At 51.4% G+C, this 12,148-nt stretch overlaps 1 protein-coding gene across 1 annotated transcript in view; it reads right to left on the reverse strand.

Moving 5' to 3' along the window:
• The window catches only part of FLI1 (Fli-1 proto-oncogene, ETS transcription factor), a 141,829-nt gene extending 133,471 nt beyond the window's left edge, over positions 1-8,358 (reverse strand). Inside the window, exon 1 of the mRNA XM_004379333.2 lies at positions 8,120-8,358. Within this exon, the coding sequence (XP_004379390.1) occupies positions 8,120-8,137 (18 nt within the window). The 5' untranslated portion in view covers positions 8,138-8,358. The remainder of the gene's footprint in view (positions 1-8,119) is intronic.
• Positions 8,359-12,148: the final 3,790 nt, after the last annotated feature.

The raw sequence follows: 12,148 nt of genomic DNA on the forward strand, positions 1-12,148 counted from the left end.
AGATTCCCGGTTAAGGCTCCCATGGCGCTTGTGATTCGGGCCTCTTACGCGTGTGCAGTGAGATGTGACAAGGCCTTTCACTGCCTGGGACACAGCACTGGCTGGGTAATTGGAATGAATTTCAGTTTTCAAATCTGAATTCTCTTTGAGGTGGTTTGAAAAAAATTCATACTCTGCGATTTTGATCATGAACTCTATGGCAGATGCATTTATTCCCCAAAGAGGGGGCAATGCTCAAATACTTGGGTGTTTTGGTTCATTTTTGAATTTATGCACAATTTAAAAGCTGCTCTGAAGTTGATCTGAATTATCTGAGAACGCATCTGAATACTTAGTCTCTGGTCTTACTTGGAACAGTGGAGATAACTCTGAGTTTTGGGTTTGCTTGTGTAAAATGTCAGTATTTCCAGCTGAGGATCAGTTCGTGAAAGAATATCAGACCCCTCTGAATTTCCATAGAAATATGATTTGAGTTTCAGGGAAACAACCTTTCCTTTCTGTCTCTTCTCAATTACTATCTGCTGACTCATTCTAAAAGGAACTAAAATTGTAGCCCAGGATAGATGGGCCAATTGAACAACTCGCTGTGAAATCCCCAGAACCCTGGCATAGAAGACACGTTTAAAGGAGTAAAACGGATAAGCACATTTATATGAGATCTCACGAAAGAAGGTTTCTCCCTCCCACCCCCTACTCTGCATTTAATAAATGTATTTCTTTAAAGATAGCTGAGAGCATGGTCTGGGTTGCCTGCACAGATCACTGGTTGTTGAAATTTTCTGCCTCTAACCTGTTCCTCACTTGTGTGGCCTCCCAGAAGTGATGGGACCACTCCCATCTCATTTCCTAAGGAGTGGGATGAGAATAGGAAAGATTCAGTTCACAATAGATTCTTACAGCTATGTAAATCATCCCTCAACTCAAAACCTTCTGATCCCTCCTTCCTATATATTTTCTAAAGCCCAAACTCTTCTATGGTATTTAAGTTTCCTGGGTGATGCAAGTGGTTTATGCTCGGCTGGTAACCAAAAGGTTGGCATCTTGAACCCACCCAGTGGCACCACGGAAGAAAGGCCTGGTGATTTGCATCCTTTATTATTACCACCAAGAAAACTCTAGGGGCAGTTCTATCCTGTAACACGTGGGGTTGCATGAGTCTGTATGGAGTCAACGGTACAAGACAAAAACAAGCTCCTGCATAATCTAATTCCATCCAATCTCTCCACTTTTACCTTCTCCTTCAGATGCACCGCCCCCCAAAACTAATCCACTTTCCTGGAAGCCCTTCGACACCGACACCGTATCTTCCTTTACCGAAGTCCGTCCCATCCTTCAGGGTCTAGGTACAGATCCACCTACTCCAAGAGGTAGTGGGGCTGATATGTGTAGAAAAAGCAAATGTTCTGGAACCAGAAATACTGGACATGAAACCTGGCTCTGTCATCTGTCAGCTGTAATCTTGGGCAAGTTACTGAACCACTCTGAACTTTAATTTCCTCTGTATAAAAGGGACATGTGATGATATTACCTCCCATAGGACTGTTGTGAGGATTCAATGCAATAGTGTATGTGAAAGTGCTTTGTAAACAGTAAAGGACTAGACAGATAACTATTATTATTGGACCGTTCTCTGCCTCTTAGTTGAAATTACCCCATCCTTCCTTGGTGCTATCATTACACTCATGCATTCTGCTGTGCACACACATGGTTATCCTCCTGCTGGGTCACCAGGGTGGCAGCCCTTTTGACCCATTCTGTGTCTTCATGCACACAGTCACCTAGTTCAGTCCCTGCATAATGGCCAATTTATGGTGCCAATGAGGCTAAGGTTATAGATGCCCATAAGGCCAGTTAGCTTTGCACAGAGAAGAGTTATTCAGTAGACTGTTCACCTAATTCTGCCAAACTTCTGAGATATTGGCACTAAGGGTGACAGCGTAAGGATAAAGAAACCCCATCCATTGCCTCTGGAGAAACATCTCAAAGTGCATAGGCTACTGACGGTGGATGGAACAGGTCAGTGGCAGAACTGTAACACACAAAGAGTGACATCACTTAGTAAGACCATGCCATCAGTGAGTTAATATATGGATGGGATGAGCACTAGAGATACTAAATCATTAAAGCAACAGAAAGTGAAACAGGGTGTGGTCTTCTGCAGAAGAAAAGACACCTGCATAGCTCTGAGGTTACTAAAAAAGTTATTATGGCAGGTTGAAGGTTTTGTGAGATTGTATGTGTGCGTGTGTGTGTGCGTGTAGACACATAATGGCCAACGTCCTTTCGCCTAGTCAATTTGCCACAAAACAACAAGCAAAGAATAGACTTAGAGAGTCTATTTTAGGTACCCAAAAAAACCAAACTCAACTGCTGTCAAGTCAATTTCTACTCATAGTAACCCTATAGGACAGAGCAGAACTGCCCCATAGGGTTTCCAAGGCTGTAAATCTTTATAGAAGCAAATGCCACATCTTCCTCCTGTGGAGTGGCTGGTGGGTTTGAACCACCGATCTTTTGGTTAGCAGCCGAGTGTGTTAACCACTGCACCACCACGGTTCCTCGTTTTAGGTACAGTCCGGGAAAAAAAAAAAGAGTCATGCTATTCAAAACAAAACAAAACAAAAACATTATTCTATACCTACCTACACAATGCAGGTGGTTGTCTAAATTGATAGAAATTAGTGGATTTCCGTTGCAGACTCTTAAGTTGGTCAAACGGTGACTCTAGACAGTTGGACTTATATTGAAAACGCGTATATCAAGCTTCAGACAGAATCAGACTACTCTCAGGGAAGACTAGGACTTACCTATGGCCTGTGTGCTGATTTACAATTTAGGGATATTTTCTGGAAGTTGAAGGAGGATAAATGTCCAAATCCACTAGAAATTCTGCTGCTGGCTCAGCATCATGGAGAGTTTCTCAACTTCTTTGGCTGGGGGCAGCTAAGTTCTGGCAACGGACTTATGCCATGCTTCTAGAAAACAGGCATGCTTTGAATCAACCACATTCTTAAACCAATGCCGAGCTAACTGGTCAACCCCAAATAGAAGGTAATGTAGGAATCTTGAATCTTATTTAGAGCTGCTGTTATTTAGGATCTACTTAATACACAGTCTGAAAATTGTGTTCCAGTGCATCTGAATAGATTTTATTTCAACAGCCAAATATTAAATTAGTAAAAGTGTTGAAATAGGGATCAGCCTACCTACTTATTGGCGGGGCCCACTGGTTATTTACATCAAATATTGTAATTTCTTTTGTTGTCTCCTGGTATAGAAAATCTAATTGTCTTTGTCTACAGGAAAAAAGGATTTGTTTTGGAAGACAGTTATGTAAAAATCCTACCTGGAGGTTTGGAATTATTTGTTTTTATTTCAGAAAGAATTCAAGATGAGAGTAATACATTTTTCAGTAAATAACAGAAGAGCCTTTACTGTGAAGTGCCAGATTGTTCACGATTGTTCTTTCAAAGAGCTCTATTTCTCTCTCTCTCTCACACACACACACACACATGCACACATATGTGCACTGCTTCTAGGATTCTAGAATTCATCACAATGTAATGAACATGGATGAAATCATTGTGGCACAGTGGAAAGAATATGGCCTGAGGATTAGGAGCCCTGAATTCTCACCCTGACTCTGTCAGCATGTGATCTCGGACAATCCACTGGGCCTATTTCCTCACCTATAAAATGAGAATGTCAGGCTAAATATTCTCTAAAGCTCTAAAGTTACGAACCTATAAACCTGAATTTCAGCACCAGTTGAAGTAGAAGGAATCTTTTTTATAGAAATTTCTCACAAACCAAACAGGACTCATCACTTGAAAATAACCTGAGGAAAGCAATTCTGCCAGGTCATGGGGGCAGATAAACTGATAAAGTCTATCTTGTCTCCAGTTCTCATGATTCTAGGTGACAGGAAGGAGGAAAGGTGGGTGAATTTTCACTCTTCAAAGAGCAGGCAACATCTCTTTTTGAGGACAGAAGTAAAGACTGTGTCCCCCACTCTGCTGCTTCCTTCCAGGACCCTGATGCTTCCCATGGGGACAAGTCCTGCCCTGTCACTGACAACCTCCTTCATGGGCCGGTCTGCCATGTTGACCTCCATGGTTCTCAGAGCCCAGCTGAAAGGCCAACCTTTCTTTCCCATTTTCCTGCTCTTCCATCATTGATGGTTGTGTGGTGAACGTGTCTTTCCTGAGATGAAGAATGAAAACTACTTGTTATCTCAGCTCAGTTGCAATGTTGTTAGAGGTGCCTTCCCTGACCCTCCTGATATATATATCTCAATCACTTTCTATTCCCTTACCTGCCTTATTGTTCAGAAGATGTGTTACCTGCAGGCATAGATTTCTTTCTTTATGTCCATCACCTCTGCTAGAGTGTAAACACCCAGGAGACTTTTGATCCCTATTTTATTAGTCAATACACAAAACAGAGTCTTAGAACATAATAAAAAACCAAACCTGTTGCTATCGAGTTGATTCCAACTCATGACAACCCCATATGTGTCAGAGTAGAACTGAGCTCCCTATGGTTTTCACAGCTGTGACCTTTAGGAAGCCAATCACCAGGCCTTTCTTCCAAGGTGCCTCTGGATGGACTCAAACCTCCAGCCCTTTGCTTAGTAACTGAGCACTTAACTGTTTGCACCACCTAGGGGCTCCTTGGAACATAACAGACATACGATAAATACTTGTTGAATAAATGAAATATGGATTCTAGTAAATCCAGACCTGCGGTCTAGTCTTCTGGCCAATCAATCCCTACAAGTCGTATGTCAAAGGAGAAATTCAACTAAGTGTATTCAGCTAAAGTCGTTGTGTGCCATAGCCTCATAGGGCTTCCTAGGCTGAAATCTTTATGGAAGCAGTTCTCCAGGTCTTTTCTCCCGAGAACCGAGAACCTCTGGCAAGCAGCAAGGCACTTAACCACTGTACCATCCCGGCTCCTTCTCAACTAAAGGACCAGACTTTAATCCTTACTGCAACTTGTGACAAGGAGGTGCTCTGGTGCCCATTTTCTAGTTGAGGAAACAGAGACTCAGCTTGCTAAGCGCCTTGCCACAAGGGTACACACCACCTAAGTAGCACAACCAAGAATGGATCCAGGTTTTCAGACCCCAGGTCGCCTGCTCGTTTACCTAGGACATCCACCACGATTGCATCCCCATTTTTAATGGCACCATGTGCTTGAGTTAAGGGTCCACAGATGAAATATTTGGATTCAGTTGAAGCCTGCCTAGAACTAAGATGCAGTTTTTGAAACCAGGTCAGTTCTTAAAGCAGCCACCAGTATCACATGCTTTTCAACACTGATAATATCACTGGGTGGAGCATGGGCGAAGTTGGGCGTTGTTTTGTATCACGGGTTAAGATGTCTGTGGCCAGAGAAGAGTGGAATGGATCCCACCAACTCTGGTGGTCCCAACCTGATGCCCAGAGGCTTCCCAGAAGACAAATTTGAAAGAAGATAACACGATACAGAAGGATTTATCATAATAAGGACAATGAGATTAAGATTTTGTAATGACATGGATTCTGTGCAAATTATGCACAGAATAAAGAGCTTCTGTGAAGAAATCCAGACTTCTCTGGCTTCTTAGACCAAATACCTCCTGAGCTCTAAGATCCGCAGATATTTTAAAATATAGACATGCCTTATATTTGAGGATGAAATATGCAGGTGCATAACACCACATCTCAGAATCACTCAGAGCTGATTTTTCAAGGCAGTTCAAACTGGAATGCACGTTCTGAAATTGTGTCCACAAATTAGATCCAGGCTATAGTGTCCTCGGGCCTCTCTCAATATAGAACCGAGTTTAGTGGATATGAAGGCAGTATTCTGTCAGAGCATGTGAGCATGTTATTTTAGGACTAGAGAGGATTGGAGACAGACTGAGGTGGTCACTGAGTCCCACCGTTTCCTGACTACCCATGATGATTCTGAAGCTCGACCAGGTTTAGTGGAGTGTATATTCTCCCAGCCCGACCAGCACTCCGCTGGCCTGTCTCCTAGTCCACTGTTCTGTCCAACCACAGAACTTGAACCAATGTGGAAGTGGGTGTAGTGGGGTCTGGGAACCCCAACATTCAGAGGTCACATGTGCACAGGAACTGTGATTTTCACATAATTTAAATGCCGAAGTCTACGCTACAGATTCAATCCTTCTGAACTGTGGGGACTGAAGACAGTTTGAAAAGCAATAGCGCTGTGAGTGGCTCTCACGGCCATGTAACCAAGTGAGAGACAAGAGCGTTCCCAGGGCAGACGCGGAGGGCGGCGCAGGCTCCCACCGCCCGTGTGAAAACAGAGCACCTGCACGCCCATCCGAGGCACCAAGTGCCAGGTGGCTGGTCCAGGCTTATTCTCACTGCCCGCCATGCCAATCCCTGTGTGTGTATCTGAAGAGGTTAGCACGTCCTCAGTACGCAGCCACAGCTTCCTCCCTTTGCTCAGGGCCTGCGCTTAGAGGTCTGAGCAGTGCAGAGATATTGCTTCACTTCTCCTTAGGATGTCAAGATCCTGGAGCCATCTTACCGCCCCTCCGGATAGGAGGGGGGCCTCTGGGTAAGTGTCCTGACCAAGCGGGAGTTTTCTAGAGTGGAGCATCTTCTTACTAAATCCAGGGACACAGAGACACTTGTATGCACACACCAACTTGAAGAAGAGAAGCAGGCTTAAAATGGTTCCCTCCCCCAAATCTTCTCACCCACTCCTGACCCACACTTAAACTAGAGGCACCCAGGCTCACAGAGACTCCCATTAAACCATTACCAACAGTTATCTCATCTCCAGATTTTAAAGGTTTTTCGGTTGGTGCCTTTCACCTAAGTCAGCATATTTCAAACTTGCAGGAGCCAGAGAGAAAAAAAGAAACAGAAATAAAAACCACGCTCTTTAAACCCCACCCAAATGATAAAAATCTCTTAAATTCTCCAAACGCAGTATCTTAGCCTGCTCTTACTCAGCCCTGGGTTCTGGGGTTGGCAGGCTCTGCCAGTCCCCACCTCACCAGCCTAATAGATTTTGCAGGCAAACCCCGGCTTGGCTGTGCGCTGCACCGCGCAGCGGACTCCGGGACCCATTCATTCCCCTCGGTCCCGGTCGGAAGGCCGGCCTTTGCCCGCCCTGAGGCGAGACACATTAGGGGGTGTCCCTCCTCTCAGCTCCTGGCCCCACTTCTCCCTTTCAGAGGGGGCGGGCAGTCAACCCTCCTGAAGTTTCACAGGGAACCAGACGTTCATCATCCCCCTGGGCTGCTCGTTACAACCGAGACCCGGGCGCGGGGCGCGGGGCGCGGGGCGGGCCGGCGCCGGGCGGCGGGGGGAGAAGCGGCTCCGAGGGGCGCAGGACCCTCTGTGAGAAGTCAGCCCCGGGAGTTCGTCCCCTGGGGCGGGAGCGCTCCCGGGCGCCGAGGGCCCGGGTCCCAGGCCAGGGAAGACGAGTCCCTACCGGGGAGGCGGTGGAGCCTGGTTTGGCCCGGGGTGGGCCGCTTCCAGCGCCGAGACCCGGTCAACAGACGGAGCAAAGAGGGAAGGGAAACCGGCCGCGCTGACATGTAAACAGGGCTTCCCTCCGGAGGGGCCCGGCGCAGACAGGCCCACAGACACCCTCGCGTGCACCCCAACCTCCCGCAACCAACCCAGTTGCCCGCCTCAGGGCCCGCCAGACGGGACCCCGGCTAGTGGCGGCTGCACCTCCGCCCCCGGCTCCTTGGCCTTGGGCGGGAGGAAGCCGGCCGCCAGGCGATGCCCAGCGCCCGGGCCCAGGTTCCGGGGCTGCCGGCTGGGGTGGCAGTGGGGACCTGCAGGGCTCCCGCCCGGCTCCGGCTCCGCGCCCCGGGGTCCCCGGGGTCCCCAGGGTCCACCGCGCCCCGCCAGCAGTCCGGCTGCCGCTGGGTGGGAGGGGCCGTCCTCCCCTCTGGGGGCCGAGGGTGCAGGGCGGTCACCTCGGCGGGGAGCCCGGTCGGCGCCCCAGCTCGCGGCACTCAGCACCCAAGCGCGGGAGGAGTCGGCGCGAAGCCCGGGCGGGGGAGGCAGGGAGCCGGCCTCGTCTTCCGGGACCCCGCGCCCCGCTCTCAGCCCGCCCGGGCCGGCCCGCCGCTTACCTTAATAGTCCCGTCCATTTGGCGAAGTCTGCGGCCGAGCCCCCCAATATTCCACACATTGACCCGGTTGCAGCCTGCCCTTGTAGCCCCTGCGGATTCGCCCGGCGCGGCCTCCTGGCGCCTCAGGCCCTCCCTTCGCGTCCCGCGTGAGCGCCCTGCCCTCGCCCCGGCGCACGTTTGTTGTTGTAGCAGAGCGAAAAAGAGACAGTTAACCGGATGAAACTTTTTTTCAGCTAATTTTGGGAAGTGACTTCACTTTGCGAATCGAGAGGAAGTCCTATCTCTCTCTCTCTCTCTGTGTCTCGCGCTCTCCCCTCGGCTTCCCCTCGTCCTCCCGCCCCCACACCCCCCTCTCCCTCTCCTCGCGGGTCCTGCTTTTCGCATCACACACTCTATATAAATATACGCGAGATGCCCAGATAGACTCGCGCTCGGCGCACACAGGATACTGGCTCTTGGGAGATAAGAACGCGCCAGGAACAAAGCCGAGGGCCTTGCCAGGCTCCCGCGCCCTGATTCCCGCAGTCTGCTCTCTCCTCCCCCCTTCACCTTCCCCCAAAGTCCAAAGCCAAGCGCCTTTGGCCTCCTTTCTTTTCCCGGGGCTGTTGGCCGAAGGTGGCCCTCCTGACTCATTCACTTTCCGTTTCTTCCCACAGATCCGTTCATTAATGCTTTTTCCAGCCGGAGTAAAAAAAAAAATTTGAAAAGGGGGCGGCGGCGGGATAGTTCACTCTGGCTGGGGGTAACCTGGCGCCTTCTGCCGCGGAACCCCGGACACCAGCCGAGGTACATCAACAATTAAAAAGTGAATACATGCGAAGTTCTCCACTCGCGCTCCAGCTGCCGAGACGCAGCGGCTCTTAGCGCTGCTTCCCACTTGCCCGCGCGGACTCGGGCGGTCAAGGACGCGGCCTCGGCTCCGAGCGCATTGTTCCCAGGGGGCACCCTAGGGGTGCCGCGCCCGGGTCCTCGCCTCCTGTAGAGCTCCCGGCCCCTGGGGAGGACAGGGATCTGTGGCACCCAGGCCACCTATCCGCTTCTTCGTGGGTCAAACCCTTCACGTTTACCCGGACGCCACGGCCCAAGCCCCGGCGGTGCCGGGGCCAGAGTCGCCTTTCCAACTCCACCCCCGCTCCCCAGGAGCCGACACTTAGGGCGGCAAGATCTTTCCTCTCTGGTCCGCGGGTCCCCGGCGCGCAGCAAGCGCAGTGCCATACCGACCCACATCTCCGCCCAGGTGAGACCTGGGCATCCGCGATCCGGACAGTAATCCCACCCAGCCAGGAGCCCGTCCTCCCCTCGGCCGGCGTCGCTGGCCCCGGCCCCCCGGAGACCTTCTCACCGACCCCTGCTGTGCGGCCGCGCGCTCCAGTTGGGGCTGCGTCGGGGGTCCGGCCCAGCGAGGGGACCCCGGCGCTCTCTGCCTGACTCCCTTTTCCCCGACCTCCAAAACAGGTTACCTTGTCAACGCTCTCCAGACCACGCTTTGGGCTGTCTCACTTTTATTTAAGCGTCCGCCCGGGGAAGGAGGAAAGATATCCAGAGAAGATCCGAGTCAGTTGGAAAGAAAAGTTTTCAAAAGGGTGTCCACAGCGGCGTAAAGGTGACTTATTAATTCTTTATTTCTTCAGAGCAATTGAGCCCGAGAGCTCGCTGTTGTCCCTCCCTCCCCCCTCCCTCCTCTCGAAATTAGTCTCATCAATTCCGCTCTAATTTGGTGTTCGAATACAGACACGGGTCTGAACGTGAGCAGACCCGGAGTGGCGGGCGCAGCCTGCCAGCAATTGAGACTCCGTTTGCGCTGGGGGGGGGAGAGTATGGGGGCCGGGCGGACTCCCCCCCTCCTGTCTGCTTCTCAATCCAGGGGTCTGCTCCGGGGCTCCCCTGGGACCGCCACATCTGGTTACCGCTAGCGGGGTCAGTCCCCCCCCCCTTTGCCTGGGGCCACCGGCTCTGGAGTTCAATTAAAAGAAATCAGGCTTAACCCTTTCCTGCCCGCGGCCCGCCTGCCCTCCCGCTGGCTCTTCCCTTCAACGTTTCCACATGCTTTCCAGAGAGGGAAGAGGTTAAAGGGAAAGGAAGAATGAATTACATCCTTTCAAACCCCAAATTGTTTCCTTTTTAGCCCAGACTTTGCCGACCTTCAAACGACAACAGGGCTTTCAGGAGGGCGTGGGGAGACCACTTCCCACCCCGACCTCACCAGCAATCCGTGCACCCCCAGCCACCCTAGCCCATTTTCTGCCAGAAAGGAATCCAACTCCATCAGCCAGCGGCCCCCTCCTGGTGCTGGCAATCACTGGGGCCCTTAATGGCCACCTCACACGTGGCGACACCCCCGCCCCCTCCACACACACACTCCTCCCGGCTCTTTAGAAAGCACCTTGGTGGCAAACATATTCGCTAGGTTTCTCTTTCCAACTCCCTGATCAGTCCTGGAAAATGACAGATTGTCTTCACTGTGTCGATTCCTCCTCCACCCCTCCACCACCCCCCTCAAACCCTCTCGGCAGAGAGCTACCTTTCCCATCCGGAGTGCTCAGTATGGAATTGGATTACTAGGAGGACTCGCCCCCTTTCTGTTTAGCTGTGGAAGTCAATAGCACTTTCTGTTTCTGCCTGTAAAACCAAAGCTAGGGCAATTTCGCAATTTTCAAGATGGGGAGGAGGAAGAAAGAGGCTGGCCTGGGCATAACTGTTGCCCCTTTTTGACTCATGGGACATAGCACTGGTGCCAGGGCCTTTTGCTATTTTCCAGCCCCCTCCCCCCCAAGAGCCAGCTCCTGCCCAGCTACAGGGGTCTCTACCCAGGCAAGAGTCTCTTCACTCCAAGCAGCTCTATGAGGGAATATCAGGTTCCCTCCACCCGCATTGCCGTGCTGGTGGACAAGTTAGCCTGCTTATGTAACTCTGGGTTTGATGCTCAGCCCTGCTGCTGCTGCTTTTTTAAATCCTGAAGGGGAAAAAAGCCCCAACCAAACACAACAGTAAACAAGCCCGCCCTGTTTAATGTGGTTACCACCAGACATCTGGAAAGATGGTTTGATCCTGGCAGCTCACATTGTTTTCACGAGCAGCCAAAGAGAATATTTTGAATGTTTGCATTGAGACAAATTGATAGAGAGCCTGCGGTGAGACCGGCTACAAATGAAAACTGTTTTGGGGTCAGAAGGAAAAAAAAATCCCTTCCCCTTTCCTCTGGCCCCTTCCCTCTCCCTTCTCCCGCTTAGCTGGGGGCTGGTTCCCCCCACCCACACACTTGCACACACCCTCTTTTTGGCTCACCAGGGACTGCCTTGCCTCTCTTTTCCAGACTGGGCAGGACTGGTGGCCAGGAGCTGGTGTTGGGTACCATGGGCGCCCGTTCCACCAGCCTGGGCTGGGTTTCAAGTCAGAGGATGCTCACAGCCAAGGACGCCCACGCTGAGCATTAAAAAAACAAAAACAACAACCCCCCCCCCAAAAAAAAAAACCCAAAAACTACCGACTGAGAAAGAAAAACCCAACAAACAGCCCACCCCACATTTCTCAGTTCAGGGTCACTTATAGGAACAATGCGCCTGGAGGCGAGCACCTAGGAAATCTCTGGATTGGGAGCATTGTCACTGGAACGCCGGTGGGGAGCATTTGCCTCGCACCATCCACACTTGACAGTATTTTCAAAGATGCGGAAGTCCTGCTTCCCCCGGGAAGAGAGCGGCGGGGCTAGACGTGTCTTGGCTCGCTCAATGTCAGCCCTTTTGACCGGGTCAAAGCTTTCCAGACGCGACTTCCCGGGTTCCTTCGGTCCCAGCCCCGGTTGGGGGTGGGGGGAGGCGACAACTGGAGCCAGGTCCCTGGGGTGCTTCGGGAGCCCAGGGCGGCTCGGTCACTTGAAACCCCAAAAGATGCCAGGCCTGGCTGAGGGTCCAGGGCGGATCCTTTCCCCTCGGTGCTCCTCATCCCCCAACCCCCACCCCCGGGTCCTGCGCGGCCTCGGCGGGGATTCGAACTGGCACGGGGAGGGGAGGGGGAAGGGGAAAGGCGAGC

Source organism: Trichechus manatus, unplaced genomic scaffold (genome assembly GCF_000243295.1).
Source record: "Trichechus manatus latirostris isolate Lorelei unplaced genomic scaffold, TriManLat1.0 scaffold00064, whole genome shotgun sequence".
NCBI classification, from domain to species: Eukaryota; Metazoa; Chordata; class Mammalia; order Sirenia; family Trichechidae; genus Trichechus; species Trichechus manatus.